The sequence below is a fragment of the Mytilus edulis genome, chromosome 12, assembly GCF_963676685.1.
Source record: "Mytilus edulis chromosome 12, xbMytEdul2.2, whole genome shotgun sequence".
NCBI classification, from domain to species: domain Eukaryota; kingdom Metazoa; phylum Mollusca; class Bivalvia; order Mytilida; family Mytilidae; genus Mytilus; species Mytilus edulis.
In genome coordinates this window covers 49,804,813-49,821,576 of record NC_092355.1, presented here as the reverse complement: position 1 = coordinate 49,821,576, position 16,764 = coordinate 49,804,813, and the positions used below count along the sequence as shown (strand labels likewise).

Here is a 16,764-nt window from a genome sequence, read left to right as displayed (position 1 = left end):
TGATAAAAATGATGCTATAATATCCAGCGACAAATTAATATGACTATTCTTGACGATAACCTATTAATGTTATATGAACATGTACCCTGCTTTGTACGAGACCGACACGCTGAGCTGGATTTTATAATGTGCTAGTTCACAAGGTAACAGCCCGTTGGGAAACATGTCAACTTACCAACCTACCGGAACTCATTATTCTAACTCCTTTATGTCGCGTGTGCAAGGAGAAGTAGCAAATAACAATGTCAAGTATTTTTGTAGATCCGGGCCGAGCTTTAAACCCACGTCCGCCCGTACTCGAGTCGAACCACGGTACCACGGTCACATATAATGAATGATGCATGTTATTTGAACTGAGTAAGTGTATCTCCCTCATGCAAAGCTCTGATTCCTTTCACGGATTTGTCTATACTTTTTGGACCTTTTGGATTATAGCTCTTCATCTTTTATATAAGCTTTGGATTTTAAATATTTTGGCCACGAGCATCACCTAAGAGACATGTATTGTCGAAATGCGCATCAGGTGCAACAAAATTGGTACCGTTCATTTTATAACCAATGAATTATTTTCACTACCACTGTGTTGTTACTATACCTGGACTGATGAGATATAAACTAAACATTAATGTTGTGCTTCCTCTATTTTTAAATATATACATTCGGCTGACATCTTTTATTTTTAATATGGTACAGAAATTATGTATCATTTGGAATCAATGTAGGTTTAGCAGTATAATAATTTGCTCACCACTGTCTGGCATTTGACCATGGTATGTTTTTCGCCTTAGACATTCGATACCTTTAACATTAAAACAATTTGAAATCGGTTTCTCCATATATTTGAGTATGTAAGTATTCACATGAAAACGTTATGTTTTCTAAATAATTCTTCTTGTATATGTTGTAGTGTCACATTGTTCTTGGTAAATTGGTGCTGTTTTTTTTTTTGTATCTCCAACCGTGTATAAAAATAATTAAAAGGTATAAATATTGTACCGTAGCCTAATTACATTTAAAAAAAGTCAAATCTTTAAACGCAAGAAACTGTATCTCTCCATTTTTGCTCCAAATATGAACTGATATAGTTTCATAGTATATTTACTTACTGTTTGAGTTAATTACAAAATAATTTGCAAAAAGTCCCGGCACAAATGCACCTGTGTAGGTGTGAGTATCTAAGGAATTCTGATCTGAAACTGACACTTGGTAAACTGATGCCCCTAAAGCCTCGTTCTCTGCTACTGAAACCGGTGTTCCTATTGGAAGGTTGTCTATCACAGGGGCGTGGTTTATATCTATAAAACACATTTTTATATTATAATGAAATAAAGAGTGAGTGATCAATGCCTAACGTCATTTTTTAACTATAAACTGTATTCAATTTGAGTGATTCCCAATTGCATATTATAGCTTTTGGGTGGTTTTTTTCATTTTTCAAACACATTTTTTTTTCTAGAAACGGCACTATCTCATTTTGTTTTGCATCGATGATAAATTTATTATACAATTGCCCAAAGCATTATAAAGTGTGCTGCATACTTTTCAAACTATTCATTTCCTGGTTTAGACACATGTTTCTGGAATAACCGTCATCATAAACATGTTCACTCAGTAAAATAAGTTTTAGAATTAAAACAAATTAAATGTATACACATATTTTCAGAACTACCAGTAAATGAGTGAAAAAAAATGCCAGTTGTCAATATTTAAACATCTTAAAGGTGCAGTGTTCTGAGGATATAGTGTTCGTACCAGCTATAGTTATTGTTAGTATACGAGGTCCTACTTGGGTGTAGCTGTCGTTGACATAAACATTACAGTCATAGCCTGTCACTGTTGACCCTGTCAGATCGGCATTTGATACAACAGCCCCAGCTAAAATTATACAGAACATATTGTGATCATTTGCATTAATAAACACTGATTATTCTGCTCATTTTAAATAAGAATCTACAGTGAAACAATATATGAATTATGACAATCGATGGATATGGAGGTACCTTTACATGGAACAATATCCAATATACTTTAAAAACAAATATTTAAGATAACAAAATGTTCGCTTCAGATATTAGATTTTAACGCGACTACAGTTACATTAGTAACGTCCGATGTTATTTGTTATGAATGATACTTAAATAAGTATCATGTTATTTGTGATGAATAATACTTCACTAAGTATCATGTTATTTGTTATGAATAATTCTTCACTTAGTATCATGTTATTTGTTATGAATAATGCTTCACTAGGTATCATGTTATTTGTTATGAATAATACTTCACTATATAGCTAAGTATCATGTTATGTGTTATGAATAATACTTCACTAAGTATCATTCATAACAAATAACATCAAACGTAACTAATGTAACTGCATCCGTTAAAATTTCATAAATGATGCTTCTTTCGATATGGTAAAGGCCGAAATGTTTGAACATTCTAAACCTCATTCCAATTTTCTAAAACGAAATTTGCAGTTTGCTTTTTCAATAGAAAAAGTATATCCCTTACATAAAAAAAATTATGGGCAATTTGTCTTGGTGTGTTAAAACTAGAAACTAGAAGTAAACAAAACCTTCAAATATATGCTATACCATTAAAAATGGAATATATTGGAGGTCAAACTACTTTGTATTCCTTTCAATGTTAAAGGTGAAAAAACTAACATTTTTCTTTAGTAACTATAATTGATCAATTATTAGCTTTCAATGTCCATTTAACACTTCTTTCGTGATAAACTATTTGTCTTCATATACTATTTTTATTTCGAATTTGTTGTTCTAGCGACAATATGTGTTATCCCTTTGTACTATATTCATGATATTGCTAGTTATGAACAATGTAATAATGTAGCGTTTATCAAAAGACATATTGCTAGTTATGAACAATGTAATAATGTAGCGTTTATCAAAAGACGTAAACATCATAGTTTTGATAATAAAAAAAAATTGAACCTGACGACCGTTTTATCTTCAGCAATGTTCCTGGCTGCCTTATAACAGTTAAGTTATATAGTATACATATGCATGAATTAAATGGGGAATGCAATGTTGTGATATACTAGGGAAAGATGATTTTTGGTATTGTGTGGCTGGTCTGTATGTACATGTACTTAGAACTTCTTAAATAATTGGGTGATTAAGCGACAAGTTTTGCATCAAGACCAATTCGGCTGTATCATCTTTTCCATCTCATACTTACAGTTGTGAATAATAAATGAACCGCCAGTTGGTATACAGTCCATACTATAAAACAACTGATCATTTTCCTGGTCGCTAACACTGACATTGAAGACAATAGTTCCAATGGATACAGCTGTTGTTGATACTGTTATCTGGTCTATAAAGTGTGTTATTGATAAAGCTTATTAATGCGACAGTAACTTGCCGATGTTCAAATCTCGTTAATCGATACCGTTGAGACAAATCAAGGTTCAAAAAAATAAAACTGAGAGAATTGCATGTACTCTAAAAGTAACGAGACTAAGTGCATAGATAATGTCATCGTTTCTTGCTATGCGATCACCACACGCAAAGCAAATCACGCGTGATAACTTTACACGGATTCGTAACGGTTATGCACGCATTAAACACCTACAAATCCTTGTAGAGGTTGGTGGGGGCTCATGATACCTTGTTATATGTCAAATTTTTGTAGCCTTTTAATACGTATCAAACTATTTTTTCTATTTTTGAAACCAATGATAGTGACAGATTTAGTTTAATTGGCTGAAAAGTATGCTTGCAAAAATTACCAAGCTACTCAAGTCCAAGATATTTTTTTATTATTAATATAAATTACGGACGCAATCATATATTGTTAAACTCTTACGGAATACATGTTTCATATAAAATTGTGTTATTATATCATGTATATGTTCTTTTTGTTATCAGCATAATCCCGTCATTTTTCCTCGTTCCTGTGTTACTCTAGAATTACGAAATACGACACATTCACTTGCTTTACTTGTGATTTGCAATACTACAATTACTCACATTGACAAAGATAACCCTCTTTATAAATGCAACTCCTTTTTGGTGAAATTTAGTTTTCTAAATAAAGTATTGTTTGTTTTTCTTTGTCTGTTCGTCTGGGTTTTAAAAAGTTTTTTTTTTTGTCATGGTAGGCGGCTTTTTGATCATTTAAATTATTTAACCAAAGTAAGGTCTCAAAATTCGATTTATGCTGTAGTTAAATGAATCTTATAACTGTGCCAGATCAATAAACTCCCCTGAAAAAGTAATACTTTCATTAATATTTACTTTGTAAATTATCAAAAGACGGCTGTTGGTTTCTGGTGATGTATACAGTAAAACCCTCCTTGTCGAAGTCTTTAGTATCTGTACATTCGATAACTAGATTATACAGGTTAGCAGTGTCGTAATCTAACCCAGGTTGGTCTTTTACAAAAATTCCATACTCTGCAAACATGATGAAATCTATATTCAATCTAACAATGAATATAAAAAAGAAGATGTGGTGTGATTGCCATGAAACAACTCTTCATAAGACAACACGCGACACAGAAATTAACAACTATAGGTCACAGTACAGCCTTCAACAATGAACAAAGCCCTTGCCGCATAGTCAAACTGTTAACCACTTCATTGTTTATTCTTTTCAATAGAAAGATTTGTTAAGCAGATTTTTATGGTTGACACTATGCATAAAGTTAAACCAAATAGAAAGCTAAATGAAATGAAAATATAAACGAAAAACAAAACGATTTGAATTGTTTTACATTTGTCATTACGGACCTTTTATAACTGACTTTGCGATATGGTCTTTGCTCATTGTTGAAGGCCGAACGGTGACCTATATTTATTGGTTTCTGTGTCATTTTGGTCTTTTGCGGAAAGTTGTCTCATTGGCAATCATACCACATCTTCGTTTTTATATGTAGATAGTGCATGATATTTTGATAACATCAGTTTGAAACAAAACAAAAAGGATTTAGTTTGTGAACACAAAAACCAAAAACTTCAAGAAAACAGCAATATCCCTTTTAACTCATCTTTGCCTGGGGAATTGTGAACATATCAACATAGCATTCTTTTATTTTAATTCGCTTAGGTAAAAGTGGGAATTTGAAGAAAAAAAACTACTTAACATTGGTTTATATTATCAACTAATTTAGTACTTACAAAAAATTTAAACCTAAATGTAAATGTGCTTAAAGTATACATATAAGAAAAATCAAGCAAAACATTAATGTGAAAACAATTTACATGACTGTATAATATAAAGCATCATTTACAGTCTGAAGTATAATAGAAAATTAAAGTTTTAGACAAAGCTTCCAATTTCTGATCATAAGATATTTTTTCGGAAGAAACAAATCGTGCAAGGTCTGCAACCACCTGTTTATTGCAACGAGTATTAATTATTTTCAAATGATTGATGCGCTTTTTATGATTTATTACACAATCTTTTCTTTGATCAATGAGGCGTTCTTATGTAGTTAGAATAACCTATATTGTATTACAAATGTGATTCATTTTCTAAAAAGCTGTAAACATTAACACAACAATTCTTACGAGCAGTTCCAGATATGAATTTAATGAAAAACTTTGTAATTGCATCTGCTGGCGTTGAGGCTCCAGTAACTTCACAAGTGACAAAGTCTCCGGCGGAGGCATCTGTCACATTTATGGCAAATAACTCTGTTTCTATTACTAAAGCTTCGTTGATTGTTGCCGTTGCAGAAGCCATGTTATGAATCACGGGTGGCTGTAAAAAAACAAAAATCAGTTGTTAAATACCGAACACAAAAGGAAATTCAAAAATTTAAGGGGGAAGTCCATTTAACAATGTTGAACCTGACAAAACCAAACGATTGCCTTTGTCAAACAACGGACAACTGGAAGACAACTGTTTAACTCCTGAAAATTTAATTTAAGAAATAATTCATGGAAGCCATACATTGTTGGAAATTTACACATGGCCTGGGCCGTACTATTCGAATTTTATCCTAAGCGTTAGCGAGGGATAAAATTAACGAATACCACGGACCAGGCCATGTGTAAATTTCCAGCAATCTATGGCTTCCATGAATTATTTCGATTCTAATAGGACAAATACGGTCATTAAAAAACTAAAGCGAGAATGGGTATGCTGTGTGTGTGGCTGTTCTTTTTTACTCCCCGGTAGATAAAGCTCCAGCATTCTAATAAATCTATAGTTTGCATGGATTATTTCGTGAATAGCCGCTAAAAAAAATCTGTTTAATTCTCCAACCCAACATTTGCCATTTTTAATTTACATGTTTTTCTCGTAAGCAACCGTCAAATCCAAAGTTGACATTTCGTAACCAAGGAGCCGCCATGTTGACTTGCTGAAATCAGTAAATATGCGAATAATGCAATACAATAGAAAATTAAACAAAACCTACCTCAAAAATCAATTTAAATACAATATTATACGAATTTGGATAGCTCACGTAACAGAAAACTTACAACTCTAGCGTTTTCATTTGTATGACTTCATGTTTTGAAATGAATTAAATGCGCCAAAATCAGTAATAGACTTTCGCGGAATTTTAATTTATATTTATTTTGTTGCTTTCTTCGAGCTCTTGTGCGTTACTCCTTTTTATTATCCATCCGAATAAGAATACAAGTTATTTTTTTTTAATAGCAATTTTTAAAACAATAAAATCGGCAAAGGGTTTGCAAATAGGTTCCAATACATGTGGATTTACGTTGGAAATATATTGTAACAGCCATTATTATGTATATTTCTGAGTCTGCGCTAAGTATAGATATATCGACTATTTTATCACGGTGTTGTTTACAAAGCGAAAAAAGCACTTCATATTAGAATGTGGGTTAAATAGCTAGCTAAACCCCTCTTTTGTTTAATAGTGTTTATATTTCCACCATATTGACAAATTTTCAAAATACTTTAAATTATAAACTTAGTACTTGAAAAGTTACTTTAAACCCGTCAGTTTCAGTTGTATATGACTGTTAAAAACGTCATCAATGATTATTAAGTAGTATCTGAGTTTTTGCCGGTGTTGCTCGCATATATGATAATTTCTCTTATATTGATTCACTACTGGTTGTGTACAAGGGCGAATAAGAGCTAATACATGTCATAGTCGGATATAAACTCTACTCAATGTGTCCCGTCTCTCATAATTGTTTTGAGAATGACATTAAATGTTTTATATTATGTTATGTACTGTGTATTGTTATATGTTTCGTTATATTAATGGTGAGACATGAATAAACTATTTGTTTTATATTGTACTTCTGATATATGATATATTTACTGGTTTTACACATATTCTTGACTTGCTGATAGATACGTTTTTTCTGATATTGTGCTCCGGAAATGTACGTACTTATACAATGTAATCCACTAGCGGAATCAATCAGTAGTAATTACATACGACAACTCACCAACATAGACTTAGGTATACTTACATTGTTGGTGACTATGATTTTCACAGTTCCGGTGTCTGTATGGCCACATGTATCGGTTACCCGGAAGTTCATGGTATGAGTTGTGATGGACAAAGTCTGAGCAGTTCTTAATTCCACTGTAAGATAGTAGTATATGAAAAAATATTCTTACGAAATTTATAAGGTAAAATTTCTAATGATATATTTGTGTTTGTATATAACAGAAGATAGGTTAGATTTATGCACATAATGCAACTTTGAAAGAGCAATATTTCTGCAAATATCATTTTCATCTATTTGTCCGATTACATAATCAATAAACTAATCATAGAACCGAGGATTGAAATTTTGTATATGCGCCAGACGCGCGTTTCGTCTACAAAAGACCCATCAGTGACGCTCGAATAATAACAATGTTTAAAAGGCCAAATGAAGAGCTTTCTTTTGTATCTCTAAAGTGAGAAGGTGAATCAAATTTGCATTAAAACTTAGACAATGGTACATTCTCTAATAAAATCCATCTTCAAGATTGACAATTGGTTATACTTACATGTTGTCGAACTAAAAGTAAAATATGCAGTTGATGTTGTCATGGTTGTGGTAAGTGTATCTGAAATGTCGGCATCCGAAACCGTCAATGTTATAACTAAAGTATTTGTTGCAACGTCATCATTGTAGTTGAGGGTTAATGTCGTAGCTAAATTGGTTATTGATGGCGAATTTCCTGAAAAGAAAAAAAAAGTATCAAACTACTAATGCATACACTTATAGGAGAGAACACACTCTTGGGTAACTACATATGTAGGTACTGTTTTAATATATTTAAGTATAAAAAAGTCTTGTTAACCCATATAAACATTATGGACAAGAGCATGATACATATTATGACTAATTTACAATTGTTACAGTTGTTTAACAGCACTGTGTATTGTTATATGTTTTACCATTACCCGGATGTGCAATGGCGTAGCTGCTTGAAAACTGCTCCGCAAAAAAAGTGTGTATTTAACCTATTATGATCGGAATTCTTCCGGAAAAAAAGGTACAATATATTCATTTGAATTTGAAGAAGCTTTTGGCGAGAAATATTTATCTTAAACTGTGCTAATTTAATAATTTTATTTTGAAACGATATTGCTGTTCAAAATGATTTGAAGCGTTTCCAACGAGTAACGTCATAATAACAACCCTGATTATTCCGTAACGTTTTCCTATTGTGTGTGTTACGTTCTACAATTGTTTAAGAAAATGGCGTCTAGCAACAAAAACAATAACAGTCAAACATGAAAAAAATTCAAAGCACAGATAATAACAAAACTGTTCAACATCAAAATATATCAAGAGACTACACTTTAAATAAATCAAAGGCCTTGACCAAGAAACTAGATGCAACAATATCAGAACATTTAAGTTTTAAATTGACCGGTGGTGGCCTTAGGCTGGTTTTTAGCACGTCTAGTTTTGAAATGTTTAAACGTGCATGCACATACTATTATGAACATCTGAATACAAATGGAGGAGATAACAGAGAAATCGCATTTATTCCAATCAGCGATAAGAATAATAAAAATGCCGTTGAAGAACAAATTAAAGTTTCCGAAAAAGGTCTTGATTCGTTGGGAAGATCTATCAAGCGTAAATCTTATTGTATTAATATATATTTCACAACATCTTCTGTACTTATTAATGGAAAAGGACTGAACATATTTTGTGAAACAGATCTTCCGGTCATTGTAGTTAAAATGAAGGAATGCCAAATAAACGGGAAAGATGTAAATCTAAATGAGCTAAACAAAATTTTCGAAGAGGTGATTTTAATGGAGAAACAAGGAAAAGAAGATTGCAACAACAACTCTGTTATAGATGTAGATAAAACAGAACATTTAAACCCCGGTACCATTCAAATATCAAATCCTAATAACAACACAATAAAATCAATAAAAGAGGATGTATCGTAAAATACAAATCAGGAACCGTCAACTTCGTCAGTAGCTATACCTATAATAAATATTCCAGATGATATACAAGCACAAGTGAAAGATATAAATCCGACTAATTCAGAGGATAAAAGTACATATTTAGATGGAACTGGTAACAATTTACCACAGTTGAATATTCAAGACTTCGTTACAACACTAGACAAACTAACTACTGTTGTTACAAATTTGAAAGACAAAGTTGACGAATTGGAATATCTATACAAGCAAATAATTTATAAAATGCGAGTAGCATTCAAATTTTAAATGACCGCATGACAGCTTTAGCAAAGGTGCGCAAGCAACATGACCAACAATCAATGAATAAGATGCAAGACATTGAAGCAGAAATTCAAAATGTTAATAAAAATTTGGAAAAAAAAGTTAACATGTTACAAGGAAAAACACAAAGCATCAGTGATAAAATAAAACTGTATGAAGTGGAAACCATTAAATTACAAAAGAGCTTTATGCCGGAGGAAAATCTCGGTAACCAATGTACCCCAATGTTAGATGAAGATCAAACAATTCCAAAAACAACATGTGAAACAATATTACAAGAACATCCACATGAACTAGAACAGTCAATAAATGCTGATATAAATGAAGAACCACAAAATCCTGTGTATGATACCCAACCAAAACTGCCATTAGGGTTTTAATTGCAGGAAGTTCAGTCCTAAAAGGAATTGACCCGTCTAAATTAAAAGATTATATAGATGTCCATGTTCACAGAGGAGCAAATGTACTAGATTTATACGAAGACATAAGAAGTATGGATCTGAGTTCATACAACACAATTATAATTCATGTAGGTGGCAATGATGCAAGTAGCAAAATGAATGTACAACAATTTGTGGACATTTTCCAAGAAATCATTAACTTTGTAAGATGTCAAAACTGTCGAGCAATTGTATCTGGCATATTGCCAAGGATACAATGTGATGTCACTGAATATAACACAATCCTAAAACAAATCTGCCATTATAATGATGTCAAATTCATATCAAATTATGAATCTTTTGTTTACAAAGATGATCATATAGCTAAATCATTTTACACCACAGATGGCATTCATCTAAATAGATATGGAACAATAAAGTTGTTGGCAAATGTTAATAAAGTAATTAAAGTATTCAAGGGAAAACAAATACAGCATCATTTGAACCAACAAAACAGAAATATATATCAAAGTTCCAGTCACCAATATTACGCAAACAACTTCAGAAGGAGCCCTGCAAAACCAAGATATCAATCTCGGAGCAACATGAATACAACAGACGGAAGAAATTTCAACCATTCACGAATCAACCCCAGAAACGTAAAGGACAGAAATGATCTCAATATGAACTCTCGTGACTCGTGGGAAAACAATAATGAGCTAAAAAGACAAAATGTAGACAGAGCACCATTTTTTAACAATCATTCACCAAACTCTGTACGTAAGTCAGATTGTGTTCATAGGTAGCATTTAGCTTGTTCTAGTTTTTCAAACAGATATAATATTTTAAATCTGTTATGTGATAAATGTAGTAGTATACAATGTTCATGTAATATAAAAGACATTGATAATATAAACAACAGTAATAATAATAATTGGAGAAAATCTCAAAAGAGACATAGAAAGAGTCAAAATAAAACACCTAGTTCGGTAAATAAAAGTAGAAATAATGAAGCAAGTTGGTTGTTTAAAAAAGGGTTTAAACTAGGTTGTTTAAATATTCAACATTTACAACCAAAAATTGAAGAAATAAAATTTCTATTAAAATATGAACAATTATTTGATATATTTGGTATGGTAGAAACATTTTTAAATAATGAAATTAGTACCGAAACATTACAAATTGAAGGTTACAAAATAGAAAGAAAAGATAGAAACGCTATTAATTATGGCGGAGGTGTCATTGCGTACATACGAAATAGTGTATGTCATCAGAGAAGAATCGATTTAGAAATAAGTAGTATTGAATCTTTATGGATTGAAACTAAATTTCCAAACACAAACTCTATTTTAATAGGCATTTTTTTATCGTCCACCGAGTTCATTTCAATCTTGGATCGATTCAGCTGAAAAAGAAATAGATAAAGCGTCTGCGGAAAATAAAGAAATTATACTCTTAGGAGATTTTAATATAAACTTTTCACATATAAATCATACAGTTGTCGGAAACCAAAAATGGAAGGACTGTATTAATTTGTATGGTTTACAACAAATTGTAAATAAACCGACACGAGTAACAGATAAATGTGCAACTACCATAGACCATATATATACGACCGATGTAGACCATATTATAGAAGTAAAGGTGCCTAGTTATGCTGTCAGTGATCATTATCCTGTTTGCGTAACAAGAAAACTTAACCCAAAAATATCAAAAATGGAGCATTTGTCCATAGAATATAGATCATTCAAACAATTTGATAAAATAAATTTATTGAAAATTTAACAAATACTCCTTTTTATCTCATTGAATCGATTGGAGATGTTGATGAAGCAGCTAATTATTGGTATAATGTATTTCTCAGCACCCTAGACAAACATGCTCCTAAGAAAATTAAAAGGGTAAAAAAACACCCAACAACCAGAGTGGTGGACTTCTGATATAAATAGCGCTAGACACCAAAGAGATTATTTTCAAAGAATTGGTGATATATATAATTATAAAATTTGGCGTAATAAGGTTACATTTTTAGTAGAACAGGCAAAGAAAAAATATTTCCAAAATGTTATTTCAAATTGTAAAGATAGTAAAACTATTTGGAAGTATGTCAAAAGTCTAAATCCTAAAAAAGCACATAATAATATCACGCATTTAGAATATAAAAATAGTGTAATTCAAAATGACGTTGATATAGCAAATACATTTAATGTGCATTTCACAAATATTGCTGAAGGTATAGTTGATAACAAATTATGTAATAATGATGATGGTGCCAGTTTTGATGCACTCAATAAATTTGTAAAATCAAAGTTACAAACGGGTAGTGAAAAATTCATTATACCAGAAATGAGTATTTAAGATGTAAACATGTATTTAAAAAAACTTGACAAGTCTAAAGCAACTGGTTTAGATGATGTTGGACCAAATATTTTGAGTATGTGCAGCGATGTCATTGCACCAGCCTTGACATATATATTTAATTTAAGCATCAAAAGTGGTAAATTTCCAAGTATTTTTAAAACTGCAAGAGTTTGCCCAATTTTTAAAAGTGGCGATGCCTGTAATCCTGATAATTATAGACCAATAGCAGTTTTGCCTTGTCTCTCAAAAATTATAGAACGACATATAGCTAATAGTTTGTATATATTTTTAGATAGTAATGACCTTCTTAATACTACACAGTCAGGTTTCAGACCTAAACATTCGTGTACTACTGCTTTTACTAAATTAGTAGATGAATGGTTAGCAAATATAGATAATGGAGAGATAAACGGAGTTATATTTTTAGATTTAAAGAAAGCTTTTGATCTGGTTAATCACATAATTTTATTGAAAAAACTTGAATACTATAATGTTTCAAATTGTACACTAGACTGGTTTAAGTCATACTTGTTTGAACGAAGCCAACAAGTTAAGGTCAATAACGTCATGTCTAATACTAAATGCATAAAAACTGGGGTACCACAAGGTTCTATCCTGAGCCCTCTGTTATTTATTTTATATATCAATGATTTACCACTTAATATAGAACATTCATTAATAGATTTATATGCAGATGATTCTACATTACATTGTAAAGGTAATAATTTACTTCAGTTAACTTCTAACCTTCAAAATGATATTCATGTAATTGAAAACTGGTGTTCGCAAAATTGTATGAAATTAAATGCCAAAAAGTGTAAATCAATGATTATTGGTTCAAAACAAAGGCTTTGTTCAAATGGAAACAGTTTAGATATAAATATTTCAAATGAACAAATAGAAAATGTAGATTGTGAAAAACTTCTTGGTTTATATATTGACAAAAACCTAAATTGGAATCAGCAGATAGATAAAATGTCATGTACTATATCAAACAGAATCAATTTATTACAAAAGATAAGAAAATATTTACCTATGCATATACGTATTATCTATTTTAATGCTTATATTCTGCCATTATTTGATTATTGTTGCAATATATGGGGAAGCTGTTGTGAAAGTGGAATAAATAAACTTAATAAGTTATTAAAGAAATCTGCTAGGGTTATAGTAGAAGCTGACATAATGACATCATCCAGTTTATTGTTTAATAGTTTACACTGGTTAAATATGGAAAAACGCATTCAATACCAAAAGGCAATACTTGTATTTAAATCATTAAATGGTATGGTTCCTAACTATTTACAAGAAAATTTTCATTTTACTGATAATCAAAATTATAACTTACGTTCAGCTGATGAAAAACTATTAAATCTTCCAAAACCAAAAACAATTTTTTTAAAGAAAACATTTACATATTCAGGTTCTCAAATATGGAACAGTTTACCAAATGAAATAAAAATGAGTAATACACTTGTATCTTTTAAAACAAAATGTTACAAATTTTTCATCAATTGTGCAAATTAATATGCTTTTTCGTTATTATTTTAATACAATTGTATATTGTGTATAATATAACTTTATAATACTCTATGTACTTATAAATATGTTATTATTATTTTGAGGACTCTCAGGAAGATTTGTTTTAACTAATGGGATCATCCTCTTGAAATAAAGATTATTTATTTATTTATTTATTTATTTATAACTATGTCATTAGATGATTGAATATGTCTACACCTGTTCCATGAACAAACAAAAACGACCATATATACCTATTTCAACATATTTCCCCCCATGAATTGGGATTACTTTGTCGAAATAAAGGTAAAAACAAATCATCAAGGATGCCAGGCTATAATGTAGTACGCCAGACGCACCTTTCGTTTACATATGAATGATTGTTGGCTCTTGTTTCAATAGAGTTTGTTCTAAACCTAAGTCAATTATATTGTAAAGATCATGGAAACCTAAAAATCCGAGAAAATGATCAAATAAACATTCTTTAAAGATACAAAGATGTGTTATGATTGCCAATGAGACAACTCTTAACAAGAGACCAATCGCCACATACATTAACAACTATGGGTTCCCGTACGGTCTTCAACAGTGAGTAAAATCCATATCGCATAAAGCCATTTATGAATTGAGGTAGAAAAATCTTAGTGTTTCGTATAACTTTTAGCCTGTTTTCAATAAACAATTTCGAAAATATGTGTTATTACCTCTAACTAAAATCTGATAGATTGAGTATTTTGTCATTGTTCGAAATTTGGGAATATAAGGTCCAGTCCTGATAGTGAAAAAAAGTACAAAACAATTGTATCCTAAAAATCATTAAGTTGATTTATTTGTCTAGCTTATAATTTTGTTCAGAAAGGAGATGAATTATCAGGAAAATATTATTTACATATACCTTATAAGTACTATAATAATTCAAAATACACTTGACATCATTGTAAGATAGATTTAGCATGATATATATTTTTGTTTTTTTTATTTATTTTTCAGATTACCAATGAGATTGTTCATAAGCAGTATTAGATTGTAGATAATGTTACAGTTTAGGATAAGGAAACGTGTTAATAAATTTATTTGACTCTTTATCATACATGTACCTTAGTTCAACCTCGGTCATCGTTGTAGTGCTACGTCAAAGTTCCATGCAAGCATCATTACTATATAGTGCTTATATGTATAACAAGTATAAGATAAGGATTAACTTTCAGATTTACTATCGACTTTTTTGTTGTCTTTTTTAGTTGCAACCCCGATTTGAATGCTCCCAATCGATTTAAAATTTTTGAACACCGGTTGTGCTGTTGCCTTTATTTAAAGCTATATGTATTTTTGGTCAATTATGTTGTCTGTCTTCGGTGTATGTTAACACAGTTTTGCCTATTTCGTACAAATTATTTTTATAAAAACGTATAATGTCTGTTTGGGTTCATCGTTCGATTTTATCAACATAACGGAACTTTAAACAACTGACATAAAAGTGGGAGGTTTATTTACATTTAGTTAAAACCGTGTTAAACCAACCATATTTTTTTCGGACAATGCCTTTTAAGTAAAATTTGTTTTCGATTCGTGTCTTTGGTTGACAAAGTATATATCTTTTGGTTTGGAAAGTTTCTGTGGACCTTCAACTTTTTGAATGTACGTTGTAGTTTTCTTTTAATCTCTAACTTACAGGTACATTTTTTTAGGAAAACCTTAAACAGTATGTTTTGGTGCACCTTTCAATCAGCGGTAATCATGGAACTATTTATTGAATCTTTATTTTGTTAATATTGTCGACATTCTGATGTAGTACAATTTGCTTTTAAATGTAGTAGAATTTAAAGTTTATAAGAGCATTCACTCATAGTGTTATAACTGATTTATAATTTATTTCCTGATAACCTTTTTGTTTGAACTATATTATACGTGACGTTTTTGTGTTTCCGGAATTTTGTGTCCGTTTTTAGTTTGTAGTTTAATTACGCTATATATAAAGGGGGAACGGTAGTATGTCCTGGCCCACAAGAGATAATGATTGCCTTTATAGAATTTTCACCACTTATTAGTCTGCCAAATATTCTACATAAACAGTTAACTGAAGTACTTTCATACTATTCAGAAATGAATTTGACCGTTTACTTTAAGTTTTTGATATCGTCAAAAACCTGTTCAGATACATTTACTTAAGTAGGTTACACAAAAGAGCAACCTAAATTCTGGAATGCAAATACTACCGTGCTACCTAAACTAACGAGTAGCTCTTTCGATCATACATACCCGGAGAAAGAACTGCATGTATTCCGTAATCTCTTCCCGTTGTTTGTGTTACTGATCCCCAATCATATGGTGTGCTTGATGCGACAACACTTCCCGTAACTCTCCTCACCTGTCCTCCGTTATCATATGTAACCATGGGTGCACCTTGAGTATACCTAAAATACAAATCTTTACATTCAAATAAATATTTATTTTGATTCTATCACTCTATAAGTAATGTTGGTTTCGTAAATTGTATTTATCTTAACTATGCTCGCCTACGATAGTATGGTACATTATATTTACTTGTATATACGTTCGTCAGTTAAATATTCCACCCGTAATTCCCTCCACTGTTTGTCCTCTTGTCCCTCTATCATTGGTCTAAAGATTTTGGGTATGGTAGGTAACCATGATGTTGTGTACACATCCATATAAACTTTGCATACATGTTCAAGGTTTACTTACTTGGTAAGGGAACGAACATTAATTTATGGGATGTTTTGGGGTTTTTTTTTATTAAATAATAAATTAATTGATACGCGCTTTGAACGCCAAAAAAAAGGGTTAAGAACTTCAAGGTACATTTCCACAGGT

General features: G+C 31.1%; 1 protein-coding gene across 4 annotated transcripts in view; it reads right to left on the bottom strand.

Annotated features, from left to right (window-relative positions):
* LOC139498713 (cadherin EGF LAG seven-pass G-type receptor 2-like) overlaps nt 1-16,764 on the bottom strand; it is a 31,380-nt gene that overhangs the window by 7,472 nt on the left and 7,144 nt on the right. For all 4 annotated transcript variants that reach the window (XR_011657995.1, XR_011657994.1, XM_071287240.1 and 1 more), the window contains exons 5-12: nt 16,189-16,343; nt 7,960-8,133; nt 7,431-7,546; nt 5,538-5,730; nt 4,263-4,421; nt 3,202-3,339; nt 1,753-1,875; nt 1,107-1,295 (exon numbers count right to left, since the gene is read on the bottom strand). Coding sequence is in view for 2 of the 4 variants with exons in the window: in XM_071287240.1 (XP_071143341.1) it covers nt 1,107-1,295; nt 1,753-1,875; nt 3,202-3,339; nt 4,263-4,421; nt 5,538-5,730; nt 7,431-7,546; nt 7,960-8,133; nt 16,189-16,343 (1,247 nt within the window). In the remaining 2 variants the exon portion in view is untranslated. The remainder of the gene's footprint in view (nt 1-1,106; nt 1,296-1,752; nt 1,876-3,201; nt 3,340-4,262; nt 4,422-5,537; nt 5,731-7,430; nt 7,547-7,959; nt 8,134-16,188; nt 16,344-16,764) is intronic.